Raw genomic sequence first — 17,935 nt, forward strand, 5'->3', positions numbered from 1 at the left:
ATGCCTCCTCCGCAGAAACATCATGGGGTAGGGGTGCTTCCCCAGGGGCGGGTTCCATAGGCCCCAAGCAAGGATGGGGTAGCTCGCTGCTTGCCCTGGGGTGTATGTGCCTGAGGAGAGCTGGTGAGCCACAGAGAGTAGGCCTGTGAATATCATGGCTTGGTGGGGCTGACTGGGCCGCCATCTTGCCAAGCCACTTTCTTACCTTCACCAGAAGGCTTCGTTGTCTCCAAATGTCATCATCTGAGATAGGCATCAGGCAGAGAAGTTTCCTTGGATGGGAAACAGAGCACCATTTTTACTCTGGATGGGAGAGCTGTTGGTTTGTATTTAAGTGCAGACATCATGGATTCCAGACCTCCGGCACCAAAGGGCTTCCTGGCACTGCCAAAACCAAAAAGATTTCCCCTTCCATCTCCTTGATTCCAATAAGACTTGGAGTCCTCTGTGGATTTGGGCAACATAAAATAACACATTCTAGAAACAAAATTTTGCCTATGAAAATACTTAAGGCAGTAGTTGCCTTGTTTTCTAAAATTTAGGAGTGGAAGTCCAGCGTTGCCATAATCACGTGGGTTCCTTAAGCCCATTGAATCTAAAACCAAGAAACATCAAAGAATTCCCATGTACTAACACACCTCAGAAGACTTGGAAGGATTCATGCCAGTGACTCACATGGGAGTAGAAAGCCATGTAATTGAACAAAACATGAATAGCAGCCTTGGACTTAAACCAAGTTTATTCTTTGAAAAGTTCCGTAAAATAATCCTTTGGCAAAGCCAACCAACGAGAAGAAAACTGAGAACAGAGATATAAAACTTTAAAAAAGGAGAAATAGAGATTGTAAGGAAAAATTAAGAATTATGATTAATTAAATTTATGCCAGAAACTATGAAAGTTTTTGTGGAATGATTTCCAACAATAAATTTTAAAACTTTACACAAAATCTGTAGAAACAAGTACTGTAAGATAAATTATATGTAATAGATAAAAACTATTCCTTAAAAAAAAAGCCCAGATTATTTTCAGGAATGTGGGGGTTTTGGTGGATGCATTTATTATTCTTATCTGATTTGGGGTTAGTGTTATTTCTGGCCTTAGAGAGATATAGATTTCCACATTTCCAATGCTCTGGAATAGTTTTCATTAAGTTAAAATATGTATTTTAACTTAATGAAAACTTGGTTTTCTAGTGGACTTCTGTATAGTTGGTCTTCTTGGACTTCCCACAGCAAAGAGGATGAAATCATGGAGTTTGGAATTTGCCAATTTTATCTGCTATGCAAATAAAATGTGTTCATTTATTTGTAACACAAAGCTTACCATTATTGGCATGTAGCGCATGCACAGTGTTGTTTCTCCATTGCTAATACCTAATTCCAGAACATTTCTGAGATCACTTGTAGAGCACAATCATCTCTCCTTGGAAGATTAGTTACTTTAGATTAAACGTGCCACTGGGCCGGGAAAACCTCATTTCTAACCAGCCTTATTTCTCTGTTTCTGAGACCCATGGACTAGACCCTACCCGGGACTGTGGAAGTAGCCCATCCTTCTCGCTGTCCCACTATTTCTGCTCTGTATGTCCCAGAGCAGTGCTGGCATGGCCACAGAGTTTTGTGGTCATCGTCATCTCCTTAGGTACCTTTTTAACTGGAACTTAAAAAAGCTCTTTGCTCATTTAATTTTCTAAAGTATTAAATTCTGTTCCCGTAGCGTCTTTAACCCAGTCTGTTGCTGAGTGAATTTGATCCACTTGCTTATTCTGATCACAGTACATCTGGATTGGCTACTGGACTGTCATTTCTTTCCCACCCAGCATCCCTGCTGTTTGCCCTCTTCCCGACCTGGGCCTGATTTTGTGGTTGTTGTTTTCCCTTTAATGTTCTAGATGTGAGATCCTGTTTCTTCCAGTGGCCCTCTTACATGTTTTGGACACACATATTTATACTTTTTCCACTCCCATGTCAATCACTGTCGCCCCAGTAAGTCAAGAATTTTAGCTCAGTTCAGATTTTCTCAGTTCCTCCATTGCTGGACATTCCCCCTCCAGCTGTCATGTTGGGCTGTAAGATACTCATTCAGTCACTCAGTGGGCATCCATTGAGCACCTACTGTGGGCCAGCATCTTCAAGGTTCTGAGTTTATAGCAGTGAATGTCTTACAAAATTCCTCCTTTCATAAGGGGAGAACAAAAACACCCCAAAACCTAAATGAGTAAAAAGGCATTCTGTTAATAGGTGCTCAGTCTGGGATGGCCTCACTGAGGAGATGTCCTTTGAGTGGGAAGGAGGGCAGAGTCCTGCAGAAGAAATACCAAAGCCTCAGAGGGCACTCACCAGGCAGGAGTCCGGGTGGTCCAGGGGGCTGACACACAGGGAGCGAGGGGAGGGCCAGGGTCCAGTGACCGTGGGCATTCCTTTTTGCTGCTATCTCAAGGACTCACCCAGCCCCACTGCCCAGCTCTGTTCTGCTTGGCTATTCCACCTGCCTCTGGCAGTGTGTAGTTCTGATTTCCAAGACCTATCATCGATGGTCACGTTTCTGGATACATTGCATTCTCACTTCGCATTTTAACTATACTTGCTTCCAAGGATTCTGTTTGTTTTATGGACTCTTCATAAAGGCTACCTCTTCCTCTCCCTATAAAGTGTTTCCTATACTTTTTCTGAGTCGTTGTGCTTGTTTCTGTTCAAGGGAGTTGTGGTTTGCTCCCCGTGGACCACAAACTGCCTCAGGTGATTCTGGGGGCCACGCCTGCAGCAAGGAGTGCCAGTGGCTCTCTCTGACCATCAGGCTCTCCCGCCCCTCCTGCTGAGGTTCCAAACCTGCTTCAACCCCGCCACAGCAGCAGCCCTGTGGGAGCCTGGCAGGAGGAGCCAAGAGGATTCCCCCAACTGCTCCCAGCAGCTTCCCCTGTTCCTTATCCCAGGACCTTGGGCCCCACCCACTTCTAGCCATTTTGAAGCCCAGAATGTCCCAAACCTCTTTCCTTTGTGAAAGGCTTCTCTGCCTATTTTGAGCTGGGATCCCTCTATATTTGTCTTTCTGCACATCCCGCTCACCTGCCTTTTCTCCTTTAGGGACTCCTCCCACTTCTATGGCTCTATTCTTATTTCCTTTGCAAAGCTGAATTCTGTCATGCCATGAGACTTCAAGCAGGAAACCCCGGAGATCACTGGTCACACTGCTTCCTCTCAAAATGATGCAGTTAATACTCACCAGACAAACAATAAGTGCACTGTAAGTTTTATTTATAAGACTGGAACAGACAAAAGTATTAGTTTGGGTTTTTGTTTTGCTCCAAGTTTAAATTAACTAATAAAATGGAGAGAATGACACAGGAGCTACTATTTACAAAAGGCAGGTTTAACTAAAGGTCAGTTTTTATTCCAAAATAGGAATAATTACATATACAAAGTGATCATTTTATAAACATTGATCTGAATATTTTAGACTGGTGGACTTTCTTCCATAGGGGAAAAAGAGATTGACACGAACTCTTTGGCATCATTTTTAAAAACAGTTTCTGCTCCAGTTGTGGACATGGAAGAATGCATTCTGATGATTAATTTTTTAATATCTTTAAACTTTTCCTTCAGCTGTGGACTACTTCAAAAGCAGTGTGGTATGGGGAAGAGTCCTGGACCGTGGAGTCCTGAGACCAATAGTTGGAATTGTGCTTCTAGTTCTGGCCAGCTGTTTGACCTTGGCGAGTCGCATCCCAACTTTCTGGCTTTCCCAAAGGGAAAGAATTCGGATAACCATGGAACAGCATCTGGCCTGTAGGTGGCGCTCTAGGATGCTGGTTTTAGCAGGCGCTGCGGCTGTGAAAGTGTCAACCTGGGGCACATGCTTGCTTTTCTGCCACCTCCTCTCTGGTCAGGGGAGACTCTCCCCCCAGGAGCCAAGCAGGAATGGGAGAAAACATGCTACCTAGGAGCTGCAAACTGGGCTTCTCTGAGTCCTAGTCCTAAGTCTAGTTCTTAACTATTTCATGCATTTCTTTGGATGTTTTCATTATTTTTCCAAGTAAGCAATGCTGTCCTTTCCTTTGTAAGGAAAATTTTAGGTCAACTTCTATAACTCTAATTTCCTCCTTAAAGCCATTTAGTTTTAAAGATAGCTTCTTTTTAATTTTGCACTTTCTAAAAGATAGGGTATTTACCCAATCCTATTTTAATAGAATAATATTTGCTCTGAAGTAAAATAATTCATTTTACCTTATTAAATTTGGTGCCTCTGGGCTAGCTCCTGAAAGAGTAAACTGGCAGGGAATTAAATAATTCTAATTCTCATTAAAATGATCCACTTCCTATTTTTTCTTGTCTCCAGTCTTTATGGATAAATGATCCTATAGAATATGGCTTTGGAGGAAGTTACGGGGACATCTACCTACTGCAGTCACACCCACTGCCTGAAATACTTGCACCTCACAAGGTCGTCCCAGGCTCTTCAGAGTGAAAGAAGTCAGGGCTGTCCACGGAAGCACGTGAGTGGCAGGAGAGAGAGCAAAACCTCCTTCTTCATAAAATGGACTTCACAGAACCAAGGCTGAGAGGTCTGACCCAGGCCACAGGGTCTTGGGTTTTCGGTCCTGCCCATCAGAGACTGGTCCTCATGGCCCCCAGTCACTGCCCAGCATGCAGCCACAGGCACAACATGTACCATGGTGGGAGGGCTGCACAGCAGAGAGTCTCTGGGGCTTGTTCGGCTCTAACACCTCATGGTCCCAGGATCTTTGGCCCCAACAGCAGGAGAGCTCTGCCCATCCACTCTCCAAAGCTCTGGGCAGCTCTCAGATGTGCCGTCCAGTCAGAAAAAAGAGCGGCCTGTCTTCTTTCGCATTGGCGGTCTGGAACTCATCCCGCAGCCGGAACTGCCACTCGTCTTCCAGCTCCAGGCGGACAACTGTCTGTCGGAGCGAGTTCCGGTCCTGACAGATCACACACAACGTGGCACCTGCGGGGCAATGGCAGGGTGTGAGGGGAGAGCTGGTGAGTTTCTGCAAAGGGGAGCTCCTGCCTGGATCCCACCTGCCTGGATCCCACCTGCCTGGATCCCACCTGCCTGGATCTCACTTGCCTGGATCCCACCTGCCTGGATCTCACTTGCCTGGATCCCACCTGCCTGGATCCCACCTGCCTGGGTTCCACCTGCCTGGATCCCACCTGCCTGGATCCCACCTGCCTGGGTTCCACCTGCCTGGGTCTCACCTGCCTGAGTTCCACCTGCCTGGATCCCACCTGCCTGGGTTCCACCTGCCTGGATCCCACCTGCCTGGATCCCACCTGCCTGGGTTCCACCTGCCTGGGTCTCACCTGCCTGGATCCCACCTGCCTGGGTTCCACCTGCCTGGATCCCACCTGCCTGGATCCCACCTGCCTGGGTTCCACCTGCCTGGATCCCACCTGCCTGGATCCCACCTGCCTGGGTCTCACCTGCCTGAGTTCCACCTGCCTGGATCCCACCTGCCTGGGTTCCACCTGCCTGGATCCCACCTGCCTGGATCCCACCTGCCTGGGTTCCACCTGCCTGGGTCTCACCTGCCTGAGTTCCACCTGCCTGAGTTCCACCTGCCTGGATCCCACCTGCCTGGGTTCCACCTGCCTGGATCCCACCTGCCTGGATCCCACCTGCCTGGGTTCCACCTGCCTGGGTCTCACCTGCCTGAGTTCCACCTGCCTGGATCCCACCTGCCTGGGTTCCACCTGCCTGGATCCCACCTGCCTGGGTTCCACCTGCCTGGATCCCACCTGCCTGGGTTCCACCTGCCTGGATCTCACCTGCCTGGGTTTCACCTGCCTGGATCTCACCTGTCTGGGTTCCACCTGCCTGGATCCCACCTGCCTGGATCCCACCTGCCTGGGTCCCACCTGCCTGGGTCCCACCTGCCTGGATCCCACTTGCCTAGGTCCTACCTGCCTGCATCCCACCTGCCTCCAGTCCATCTGCAATGACCAAATAGGAGGCTGCTGGGCAGGAAGTGCCCAACGCCCATGTGGGTCTCCTGTTCCTTTCCAAACAATGTATAACCACAGCAAGATGGTGCAACTAGGAGTTGGCAGGTTTGGTGGGAAGACAGAAAGGCAGAAGAAAAGGTGAAAAGCAGGGCACAGGAGGCGAAGGGAGCGAGAGAGACAGGAAGGAGAGAAGGGTCTGAGCCAAGTCAAGCACCCTCGGTGGCATCCCTGGGTGCACATGCGCCCACCTCACCGCTGATCCCTCAGTGCCCACTCATCCAGGCCCGGGGCAGCTTCACCTTTCCCAACACCCCCAGCCATGGAGCTTCTCCCTCCCCTCAGCTCCCAGAGGACAGCCACCTGATCAGGATCGGGTTTTGTTGGTATTCTTGCTCTTTCTTTCCAGCCTACATACCCATCCTCCCTTTAGAGGAAGCTCCTCCTGAGGGCGGAGGGTGGTGGGAACCGGGCACTAGTCCTAAGGTCTTGTACCCTGCTGCTGCTCAGTAAATGCCTGCCAGAGAGGAAGGATAGCCAAGGGTACAGCAAGGTCAACTGGGGATCTGAAGAGGACTGGAAATCATGTTGTAAGGGCACAGAGGGCAGGTGTTTGTCAGTCTCCACCACTCTAGCAGGAAAAGGAGAAAGAGGAAGAGGAGCCTGCAGGACACCCCCTGCAGGTGGAAGCCACTGGAGACCTGGTGCTGGTGTAAAGCACGTGTGTACAAAAAGAATACAGAAGGGAAAGAATATGGGCCCCTCACCCAGAGGCAAGGGGAGGGGTCTTGTCTCTGCTGGCCCCCGGTCCAATCCCAGCTCTAATGCTCTCCTGATGGTTGGGGTAGTCACTGTCCCTCCCCCAGCCTCAGTTTACCCATTGGAAAATAAGGACTAGGACAAGAGGTCCTGTCTTCGGTGACACCAGGTGACAACAGCCATTCAAGTTAATCCCAAGATAGGAGTATTACCTTTCAGAAAATGAAACTTTTTCAAAAAGCTAGCTGCCACAAAAGAGTCACAGAGGTACAGCAGCAGCCCACTGAACGTGAGGTCCGAGCAGCTGATGTTCAGAGAGTGGGGCCTGGAGCTCACGTAGCAGACAGAGATCTGCAAGAGAAGCAGTCCAAGAGAAACATCGCTTTCCACGAGCACTCCACATCGCTGCGCCAGGGACTGAGCTCTAACCAATTCCACCTGCTTGGACCAGCTGGCCATGGGAGGGAGGCAAGGAACAGATTCAGGGTATTTCCAAATCTATATGCTAAAACTCATTTCTAGGAGATTTATCCAGATTTGTCTATTCGTGAGTTCCTTTAAGAATCAGAAATGTCTTGACATCAGAATTAGGTTTGATTTCTAACATCTATGTGGGCAAACTAACCCCCACAATTCTGTCAGCTCTCAAGTGGGGTAAATACCTACGACCAAGCACTGAGTACAATTAGCCCTAAGTACCTGAGGTTGCATCGGTGTCTACAGAGTCAACAGACAACTGATGGAAAATACTTGGAGGAAAACTTTGTGTCTGTGCAGAACACATTCAGACTTCCTTCCTGGTTATTATGCCCTAAACTATGCAGTGTAACAACTAAGCACACAGCACTTACAATGCATTAGGTATGACAAGTCACCTAGAAGGGTACAAGAGGATATGCATAGGTTACATGCAATGTCACAGAAAGGACGTGAGTGTCTGCAGATCTTGGTACCCACGGGTTCCTGGAGCAAATCCCCATGGAAACCGAGGTGCCTGTGGTCATGGTTCAGAGTCCTGGATGCTAATCCACCTGCTCTAGGGGTTCCTCTCCCGAGTTACCTGAGACCCCAGGTTAAGGTAGCAGTCCACGGACAGCACGGGGTGGCTGTGGTTCTTCAGGGAGAGTGGGAAGAAGCGCTGGCTGTGGTGCTGGAGGAACTTCTCCAGTAGGAGCTGGGCCGGGGCCGCCAGGAACGTGTGCTTGCTGTCGGGGGCACAGATGTACTGGGCCGGCACGACCGCCGCGGAGCTATCAGACACCTGCGTGGGGAGGATGGACCTCAGGCACCCCTGTCCCCAGGAGAGACGCCCCCCCACCTGTATCCAGCCACAGGAAGCCCTGGGCCAAGGAAGGTTCTGTCCCTTAGGGCAGTGATGCGAATTGAGAGAACACACTTCAAGAGTAAAGTTCTGTTAAGAAAAATCAGGTTGTCACAAAGAAGACCTGTGAACACAGACCAACGAGGTCAGTAAGAACTGTAGCCATTGATCATTCTGTGCAGAATACTGGCTGTCTGGTCCAAAGAAAACGGGAGAACCCCTGGGCCTGGAGAACTCTTCCACGGCTCACAGATGCAAGCGTCTGGGAGTAGCAGGCTCGCCCTGACCCCAGGGTCCTCTCTGCACGCCAGCTCTCCCTCCTCGCTGCCTGGTCATCCCACCTGCCAGCCCTCACTCGGTCACCAGCGCGTTCTCCATTGCTGGTTCCTCCTCTTTCTCCTCTGCCTCAATGCAGGTGCTCTGTCCTCCAGGTCTCTCGGGGGCTCCCTACATGCCCCCCCCACCCCTGCTGCATGAGGTCCCCCTGCAACACACGCTTCACCTTTGTGATGCTTCTCACAAAAGCGCTTCACTGGAGGTTCGTCTAAGGTCTGCCTTAGCTGCGAGCTGCGCACTCTGAGAGGGGACTGAGGCTCGGTACATACTTAATTAAATGGGTGAAAATAACTACATGGTTTCACTCACATGAAAGATGATAAAACAATAGTGGCTTTCCTATATGTAATCTGTATGCAATTAAGTCTAGCAGAAAATAGAATTACGCTCAATATAGAAATAAAGATAAAAGATCTAAGAGTTTAAAAGTGACACTTGAGAAACCAAAGAAAAATTCATCTGAGAGGCATATCAGGCAGACTCACTGAGGTCAAAAACTCAATTCTCCATAAATCAAGCCTCAAATTTAACACAATTTCCAGTTTAGAAACCTCAATCACGGTAGCAGTTGGGGTTCAACTCCATGACTCCCAAGCTCTTCTGTAGGACAGGCTACCTTGAAGGTCCTGCTAGTTGGCAGGAGAACTCAGGATGGAGGGAGCCGCAGCCTCTGCCTGTGCAGTCGCTGGGCAGAGCTGGCGTCTGGATGCAGGCCTGGCCCAGCTCAGGGTAGGTCACCATGCAGAGGGTTAGTGCAGACCAGGAGCGACAGAGGCTGGGAAAGGCAACTGGCATCAGAACTGGCAGGCATCATCAGTGAGAGATTGGAGACAGACAGGAGGCGACCAACAGGAGTCAAAAGAACCCGCAGGCAGAGTGAGGCCAGCCTGCCTGGGTTCCTGAAGATGGAACTCTCTAGCCACCTAAATTACCAGGGCTTGACCAGGGAGGGCTCAGAGCAACTGTCATACGCCTGTCCCCCAGAGGCTGGCTTATGGACAAACAGCATGGCCATCAAGCTGGCATCTTGTGCCACACAAATGCTTCTGTACCATCCCAAGAGCCTGGAGAGGAGCGTGGTGCCATAGCTAACTCTGCAGGGGCAGGGGGAAGGCAGGGGCACATGCCAAAGGCTCGGCAGTTGTCTTGCATTTGACAGTGGCTTACAGGATGCTGGTTAGAGCTGGAGAGAAGAGCAACTTCCCGGGTGCCATCTTGTCATCTTTGCTGACACTGCCTGGTGGTGACCGAGGCAGGCCCCAACAGTCCCGCCCTCAGCCTTCACACTGTGGCAGCCCGGGGGGCAGACCTACACAGCCTGCTGGACACCGTGGCCACGCTCACCTTGGAGGTGATGTGGAAGGACCTGTGTCCACCCACCGCGATCTGCTTCTTCATCACGCTGAAGCGGTTGAACCTGCAGAGCAGGAGGCCGGCGCTGTGCACCCGCAGGTTGAAGTCCACATCGTCACACGTGAACCTGAGGAGGAGCAGATCCGATGGGGCACAGCTCACGTGGCCCCCAACACCTGGAGATCTGGAGCAGGACCCTGTCCTGGGGGCTATAGAGGTGCAGTGGCTTTCGTTCCTGCCTCGACCTTAATCTAGGAGGATACAAGGCCAGGCAGGCACCTCTCTGCACCAGCCGAGGCTTCAACCCGTGGGTGCCCTTGGGCTGAGTATCAGGAGGCACAGGAAAAGCTTCAGATGTGATTCCACGTAATTGTTGAAAATAAAACAACCACAAACCTCCCAGAGTCACAATGGTAGCCGCTTCCTGTAGCCAAGGGAATAGGCTCAGAGAGAGGTCACCTGCCTAAGACAAAGCTGCTAGGTAGCAGGTTCTAACAGGTGGGTCAGGCTGGCTCCTAAATGGACACGCCTAAGCAGGCCACGTTGGGCATGTGACCACTGTCTGGCATACAGAGACACTTGACACACACCTGCTGGTGAATTATTCTCAAGAGGTGACACTCCTGTGACTAGATGTAGAGAGACCTGGAAGATTATAGTTTCTTTTAACATTAATGATCCTAAAAAGCTATGCATTCAGAGAGAGAACCCAAACAAGGGGGAATGGCGTAACTCACTAAAGCATTCTGTGAATTGGTGCGGTGACTTTATGAAAATACACAAACTCATTCAGCACTAAACACCACAGACCCGCGCTCCGCTTCAGCTGGCCCTGCAGGGCAGAGGGGAGGGAGCGCCGGCCAGGCCTGCCTGAGGCTGCCCCTTGCTCAGGACTCCAGGGCTTGGGAGCTCACCGGTTCTGGTTGTACTGCACGTTCTGGGTCAGGTCCACGTTCAGGATGATGAAATCGTGCACATGGCAGCGGGAGAAAGGCTCCCGCACCTCGCCGCCCCTCGTCTTGCTGGCCCACTTGCGCATGCCCAGCAGGGCGTAGCGGGTGATGTTGGGGGAGGCCTCGATGTGCTGCATGATGTGCTTCAAGGAGACGTTCCTCTCTGACCAGGAAAACTCCCTGCTCAAGGGAGGGAGACGGTGACCCCGGCTGATAGGCCGGCAGCAACAAGGCCTCCCCCACAGACCAGCCAGAGGACGCTGGCCAACTGAGCAGGAGCTGCTGGACTGGCCGGTGAGGACGGAACCCAGCACGACCCCCAGGGATGCCAGACACCTGCCAACCACTGCCATTTACGATCACTGCTTTGTGCAAAATGCACGCGTATGCCATGTGCAGAATAAGCTGACAGACCGTTAATCCAGTCACACTCACTACTCTAGTCCAGATACTAACACACCTCAAAGACCAGGAAACCAGAACTCAGGAAGAGTTAGCCATTTGCCTAAAGTTGCCCAGCAAGTCCAGATAAAGCCAGGAGTTAGAGGTCAGGCTAGGGGGATGGGCAGGGCTGGAGGGCAGCAGGGCAGGGCCCTCTGGGGGCTGAAGGGAGTTGGCAAGATGGATACGGTCAGCTTGTGAAATTTCCTATGTACCTAATACACTTTCCTCTATGTGTCCCTATGAATGACTGGATCTGTGGTGTATGATTTCCTGTATTAAACCTTGACAGTGTTAAAACTTAAAAGCAAGCTTGGGCTTGGAATGTGGGCTCTGGCCTTGCCATGTGAGGGGACTTTGTGGTCCTCTCAGACAAGGGGATCCCCTGTCACAAGAGAGCATGCTCCTGCCTGGTGTCTACGGGTGGAGGGAGGAGGGCCCACAGGCCACTCACCTGCTCCGCTCCCCCGCACAGTCCACGTCCACCACGTTCCACATCACGCAGGAGTCGTCTGAGATCACAATGAAAGGCCAGATGTCCTGCGGCTTGATCCCAAGCTCCTCTTGCCGGTTCCGCTCCAACTCCAGGTTATGGTAGGACAGCTCCTTGATTAGGAAATGGGCAGCACCTGGAGTGACAAAATGGCCTGGCTCAGGGCTGTCATGGACTCACAGGCGCCCTGTGCAAACCCTACCCGAGACACGCCAGCCCCACACATCTACACACATCCCTCCTCCACCGCCCACCGCCCAGGGGAGGTGAGAGCCTGTCTCCAATTTGTATCCGCATCTGCCCTTCTTTTGTAACAACTGGGAAAATTACTAAGTCAACAATCAAACTTTTTTTTTTTAAAGAGAATATTCATAGGAAAGTCAAACAAATCAAAATAGCTTTAAGAACTGCAAAAGCAAAAGACTGGATGTAAACTCTTTCATCTCTAGAATATTCTCTCATCTCCATTCATGGAAAATTTACCAAGCGGCGTCTGTTAAAAACACCCACCCACTCCAGCGCTGTTGAAGATGCTCGGGAGCACAAGCATGATGTGGTTGGGCCAGTACTTCTTATAGATGGCCATTTCGTACTCCTTGACCACCAGCACGTGCAAGTGGCTGGCGCCATCCATCGCGTGGTAGAGATTAAAGAGTCCGTGTTCATGTCGGCCAGTGGTTGGAGTGAACGTCGGGCTTTTTATATATTCGTGACTCTGCAGATAGGTATAATGAGATAGAGTGCAAATGTGACTGACACCCTCCTTTGCAATGTGACTTCTCAACAGGGCCCCTGGGAAGATGGAGTTGATTTCCACACTCTTCGACTGCAAGTGCAGCTTGATTTTAGGACCTTCCCCTGGACTGGCCTGGGCCAGCCTCCTGGGGGATGAGAGAAAACATGGAGCAGAGACAGGCATCCCAACTGAGCCCACCCCAGACCAGCGGGCCTCCTACCAGCCACCAGTCCATCCAACAGCCAATACACACACACAGTGAGCACAACCAAGCCCAGAGTGACAGTTCAGCTGAACCTCACCTAAACTGCTGGAATCAGATGCTGAACACATCCTCGTCTGAGAATGGCTGGTTGTGTTACCCAAACTAACTGGCCCACATCAATGAGCCAAATTCAATCCCCTCTATGTCACCATCTAATGCTGTACTCTGAGCAGATATCACTTCTGTGTGGCCTCAACTCCACAGTGAGTGCAGGACATCCCCCAGTCGCCTGCCCACGATGCCCAGGTGTGCATACACTCCTGTTGGGATGTGTTTTCTGTAAATAACTGTGCTCTCTTCAACTTTTGTCCTTAATTTTGTCCTTGGGCTGAGCTAGGGCTTCTGCCACCTCTGAATTCCTCGGGGCATCTGTTACAAAGCTGCATATAGTTGGTGCTCACAGCCCATTGTGACCCAGAGGCTGGAAAAGAGACTGGAGTCGTGGATGAATTCTCCCTTGGGCTGTAAGACACCTGATCCCAAAGTTTTGACACTTTGCAATGTTTGCTTTGCTTGGTGGCAGGCTTGGCGGCTGTCTGGCACTGGAGAAGGAGAGCAGCCTCCTCCACAGGTACGTGTTGACGGGCGGGCAAAGAGCAGCCAGTCAATTCTGAGGCCATCGGGCTAGACCTGCCAAGCCAAGGGCCCTACAAGGAGCATGTCTGTTAAGGGGAACCATAGTTACAGGCCCAAGGGATCATTAAGAACAATCTCTTCCCAAGATAAAGACGTATTTGTTGGAGACGTGCCCTGAGTGCTTAGGATGAAATGCTATGATATGTACCAACTGGCACAGAGAGGGAGAGCAGAGAACAGACAGATAAAACCTGGCCAGCTCCAAGTTAGTTAGTATGGAAACTGGGTGATGGGCCGACGGAATCCGTTCTCCTGTTTTCTCTACGGGAGCCTGTTCAAACATCCCAAATGAGCATTGAAGAAAAGAGAGGAGGGAACGACACCTCACAGGCACCTGTCATCTCCCAGGTGCGACGTGTCTTACATTTGTTATTTCAGATAATTCTCACAACAAGCTTTCTCAAGAATCACCACCCAGCTTTGCAGGTGAGGAAACTGAGGCTCAGAGACACTAAGGGACGAGTGGTGAATCACACTACCAGTCAGTGGTCAAGAGGCTCCAAAGCCCACGCACTGCACCAGCCTCCTCCAGATTCAGGCGCCATGTTGCTTCTGCACTACGTGCCCTCACATCAGAGAGCTCGTCTAGGTCCCCAGCTTAGTGGTCGCCGGAAGCCACTTTGATGTGCCCATGGAACTCAGAGCCGGTACCTTGTCTGTGACGAGGGGAAGGCGCATGCTCTCCAGCTGGCCTCCGGGTTGGCTGAAGACAAAGTGGTGCTCCTTGGACTTGGGGATGATGAAGTGCAGCTGGATCTCCTCTCCTAGCATGGAGTAAGAGAAGGCAAAGGCGTGCAGGGTGGACTCATAGAGCTGAGGTGCGAGGGGAAAGGACAGAGCCTGTCATCAGAGTCGGGCTCACTTCCCACAGGAACCCAGGCCCAGCCTGGCCAGACGACACACAGGTCCCGGCCACCTCTGCCCCACGGTGCAAGAAACCCACAGGATGGCTCCAGCACAAAGGGTGGACACCAGGGCTGGCTCCTGGACAGGCACACCAGAGGCCACACAGCAGCCCTGTCCTGCCCTGATGGTGCTGAGCCCAGGCCTGCCACCTTTGGCACCAAATCCCTGAACTCTGGGATTGCCAATGACAGCATTCACACTCTGGATCTCGTTTTCAATTCTAAAATAGTTCCACTACAGGCACATGTAAGACCACATTCACCACATGGGCTTGTCCACTTCAGCCAGCATTCATCAGTGCCATTCTGTCCCCTTCTCATTGTAATGTTGACAATCTTAGGAGGCAGGTGTGTTGCCACGGACGTAGTGACATAGACACTGACATTCAGGGCTCATCCTGTTCCTGAGTCTAGCCTCACCCTCCTTACTTCCTCCAGCGCCCCCCCAAGCCATGCCCCACACCCCATATCCAGGCACGTGCTACTTTGTAGTACAACCCCCAGCCTGGCTTTGCCCTTGGCTGTCGCAGCCCTAGGAGACTGTCCTGTGGCCTCAGCTCTCCCAGCTGACACACTCCAGGGGCTGGAGAAGAAGGCAGTGGCCCAGGACACACCGCTCTGCACTCCTGCCAGGCTCTACTAGAGCCACACACAGAGCCAGTTGGGAACAAATATGAAGGAGCAAGAGATTATAACCAGGTGCACACCTGCAATACCAGCAACTTGGGAGGCTGATCCAGGATGATCACAAGTTTGAGGCCTGCTCAGCAACCTAGTGAGGCCCTAAGCAACTTAGTGAGACCCTCTTTCAAAATAAAAAATAGGAATGGCTGGGGAAACGGGGCTTAGTGATAAAATGCCTCTGTGTTCAATCCCCAGATAAAGAGGGGGGGAAAAGGAGAGAAAAAGAGATTCTGCCCAGGGCAGTGTGGTGGGTGGACAGATAAAGAATTATGTGAGTAAGTCAGTTTCATTCAAAGCACAGGGGAACGTCGGGTGGTGGAAGGAGGACCGAGGAGCAGAGGGACGGGGACATGGAAATGGACGCAGGAGATGGCATTGCCTCCGCACCGTTCACAGGGCTGGCTTCAAGCCCCCTCGCCACCCCACACCTGCTGCACTTGGACTGTGACCCCAGACCTGCACACCTGGCTGAACACAGGCCAGGAGTGGCCCAGCTAGCAGACAGAAGATGACTCTCCTTCCTCTCCTGTGCCCTGGGCTGCTACTAATACCGTCCGGGAGCAGGAGGAAGACTTTAAGTAACAGTTCCCTGTTGAAACTTATTGAAATTACTATTTTGGGATAAACCCCATGAGTCCTTTTCAGTGCTTTCAATTTCAAAATCAGGAAAACACATCACATATTTTTTTTTTCTTCTTTGAAAGAAAAATTTCATCTCTAAGAAACAAATGTTAGAAGAGTTTACCTGGAGCAAATGAAATTACGGATTATTTCAATCCTTTAAAAAAAATCGCTCCTACATACTTTCTGCTTTCATCTCAATACAAGTGCACACTTAAATACATGAGCATCAAAGCAGGGGGGTGAGCTTCACGGGCAGCTAGCTCAACACCAGGCAGACAGACGTAAAGCCACCGGCTGCTGTGTCCCTCTTCCTGGGGGCCGCCAAGGACATCAACTATCCCACTGGCCTTTGGAACCTGTCCCCTTACCCACTGGTTCCCACAGCTCTGGCCTTTTCCTTCCTACCCTCTTTCCCTCACTTGGGCCTGAAATGAAAAGAGACACTTCAGTATAGAAGGTAAATACGACCATCTGCTTACGTTCGCCTAGCCTCCCAGCCCGCTGCAGACCTCATGTGGCTAGTAAGAGTCCAGCCTAGACCCAGCCTCGCCCACGGGGGCCCTTCTTAGAGTTATTGCTGAAGACACCCACGTTCCTCTCCCAGTGCACGAGGCCATCTGTGGCCTGGTCTCTGCCCCAGGCTCCTGGCTCCTGTCCTAAGACCCCCCCCCCCAGTAATCTATCTCCAACAACACCCAACCAAGCTCACTTCTTGGCCCCCAGGGGCCCCTGGCACCCCTTTTTTGTACACACTATTCCTTCTCCTCATCAAGTTCCACTCGTGCTCCAAAATCCTCTCTCTGCTCCCCACGGGAAATAGAGGTTGCATCTACCTTACCTGAAGCACTCGGGACCAGAGGTGTTTCAGGTTTAGGAGTTTTTAGATTTGTGAATATTGGTACTGACTTTACCAGTTGAGCAGCCCTAATCTGAAATCCAAACACTCTGAAATCCATAGTTTTTTTTGAGCACTATGTCGATGCTCCAAAACGTTCAGATTTCAGGGCATTTCAGAGTTGGCATCTTCAGATCAGGAAGCTCAACCTGAACCTTCATTTACAAAACAAGGGCAGTGAGCTTTTGGTGAGAATTTAGTAGGAAACTGGAAAAGACAGTTTCCTAGCCAGTGCACTTGAATGGATGGTCAGTGTGGCTGGAACAGAAACCCCCAGTGACCAGCCAGGTAACCAGCCAGAGCCTGGGCCAGCAGCCTTGCCCGTTTGTGCATCCAGGACAAATGTCTTCTGCCTGTAAGAAGGCCAGGAAGGACTGACAGGTGAGGACCGCCCCGGCATGCTGCCTGGTGTGGGGCAGGCCTTCCATCCTGCGCAGCGCGCCCACGGCTCTCCCTGCCGGCACCAGGCTGTGTGAAATCCCTCACAGGCGTCTCTCCCTCAGGCTGTGAGCCCCATGGATGGGGACTGTCTGTCCATGTCTGTACCAGGGCCTGGGCCACAGTAAGCACTCAGTGAGTGACAATGGCACCAACTAACTTTTGGAATCTCTAGGACCCGAAGGCGAGGATGACACCCAGAGAGAGCATGACACTGCACTCGCAGCCTCGGGAGAGGGCTGTGGTCAGCCATCATTTCCCAGCCGAGGAAGGAATCGAGGGCAGGCACAGAGCAGGAAGCAGGGGCTTCTAGAACCTTCCTCTCCCACCTTGGGATGAAAATGTGAGAAAAATAGGGAACACAAGACTAAGCCGAGGAGACACCCCGGGAGCCACTGTGGGCCGACTGAGCCGAGGGCCGGCGCCCCTGGCCTACCTGGTAGCGGGGGTGGAAGCCCATGTACTGGTGGCACTGCTCACAGTGGTGGTACGTGTTGTAAGCCGCGTACTTGGACAGCCTCATCCGCGCCGTCTGACGCCGCACGTAAAGGTCCTCAGGCTTCCGGGAGATGCCCCTGTCTGCAGGAAATTCCCCCAGTGTTAAGGAGCAGCAGCAGGTGGAACGAATGGTCATCCCCGTGCGCTGAACCTGCACTGAGAGGTCCCTCACAATGAGCGGCAGTGACAGGGCTCTGCGAGGTCCATGAGCCCCGAGGTGACGCAGCCAAGCCAGGGACAACACAACACCTCAGTGGAGAGTCTAACAGGAGCTCAGACCATGTCTTAGCTGGTCCACAGGACGTTTTAAATCAATCACCAAACTATAGGCAAATGCTGGAATGCCATCGGTGCCAATGAACTACTTTTTTTTTTCCTTTTCCCAAATGAGGTGGCAGGATTCAGGTCTGAGCACTAAACCTTCATGAGAAACTGCTCTAAAGAGAGGACCCTTATCTATTCTGAGCTCAACGAAGGGAAGATGGCTGGCTGCAGCAGAGGCAGGTGTGCATTCTCTGGGGTGACCGTACCAGGCTCTCCTGGTCTACGCTCCCAGGCCCACTGGCCCAGGACGACCACGTTGACTGACACCGCCTTGACCCACTGTTGAAGTCACTGATGCCCAAGAAAGAGGGGGA

General features: G+C 51.5%; 1 protein-coding gene across 9 annotated transcripts in view; it reads right to left on the reverse strand.

Annotated features, from left to right (window-relative positions):
- Nucleotides 1–3,233: 3,233 nt before the first annotated feature.
- The window catches only part of Greb1 (growth regulating estrogen receptor binding 1), a 121,945-nt gene continuing 107,243 nt past the window's right edge, over nt 3,234–17,935 (reverse strand). For 8 of the 9 annotated variants that reach the window (XM_021727783.3, XM_078029653.1, XM_078029654.1 and 5 more), the window contains exons 25-33: nt 17,236–17,378; nt 13,905–14,066; nt 12,127–12,331; nt 11,578–11,752; nt 10,644–10,862; nt 9,721–9,856; nt 7,780–7,980; nt 6,932–7,070; nt 3,234–4,962 (exon numbers count right to left, since the gene is read on the reverse strand). In XM_021727783.3, the coding sequence (XP_021583458.2) occupies nt 4,799–4,962; nt 6,932–7,070; nt 7,780–7,980; nt 9,721–9,856; nt 10,644–10,862; nt 11,578–11,752; nt 12,127–12,331; nt 13,905–14,066; nt 17,236–17,378 (1,544 nt within the window). In that variant the 3' untranslated portion in view covers nt 3,234–4,798. Of the gene's footprint in view, nt 4,963–6,931; nt 7,071–7,779; nt 7,981–9,720; nt 9,857–10,643; nt 10,863–11,577; nt 11,753–12,126; nt 12,332–13,904; nt 14,067–17,235; nt 17,379–17,935 lie in introns of those variants that run through there. The other variant, XM_078029660.1, reaches the window with a different exon arrangement.

Source organism: Ictidomys tridecemlineatus, chromosome 12 (assembly GCF_052094955.1).
Source record: "Ictidomys tridecemlineatus isolate mIctTri1 chromosome 12, mIctTri1.hap1, whole genome shotgun sequence".
Lineage (NCBI taxonomy): Eukaryota > Metazoa > Chordata > Mammalia > Rodentia > Sciuridae > Ictidomys > Ictidomys tridecemlineatus.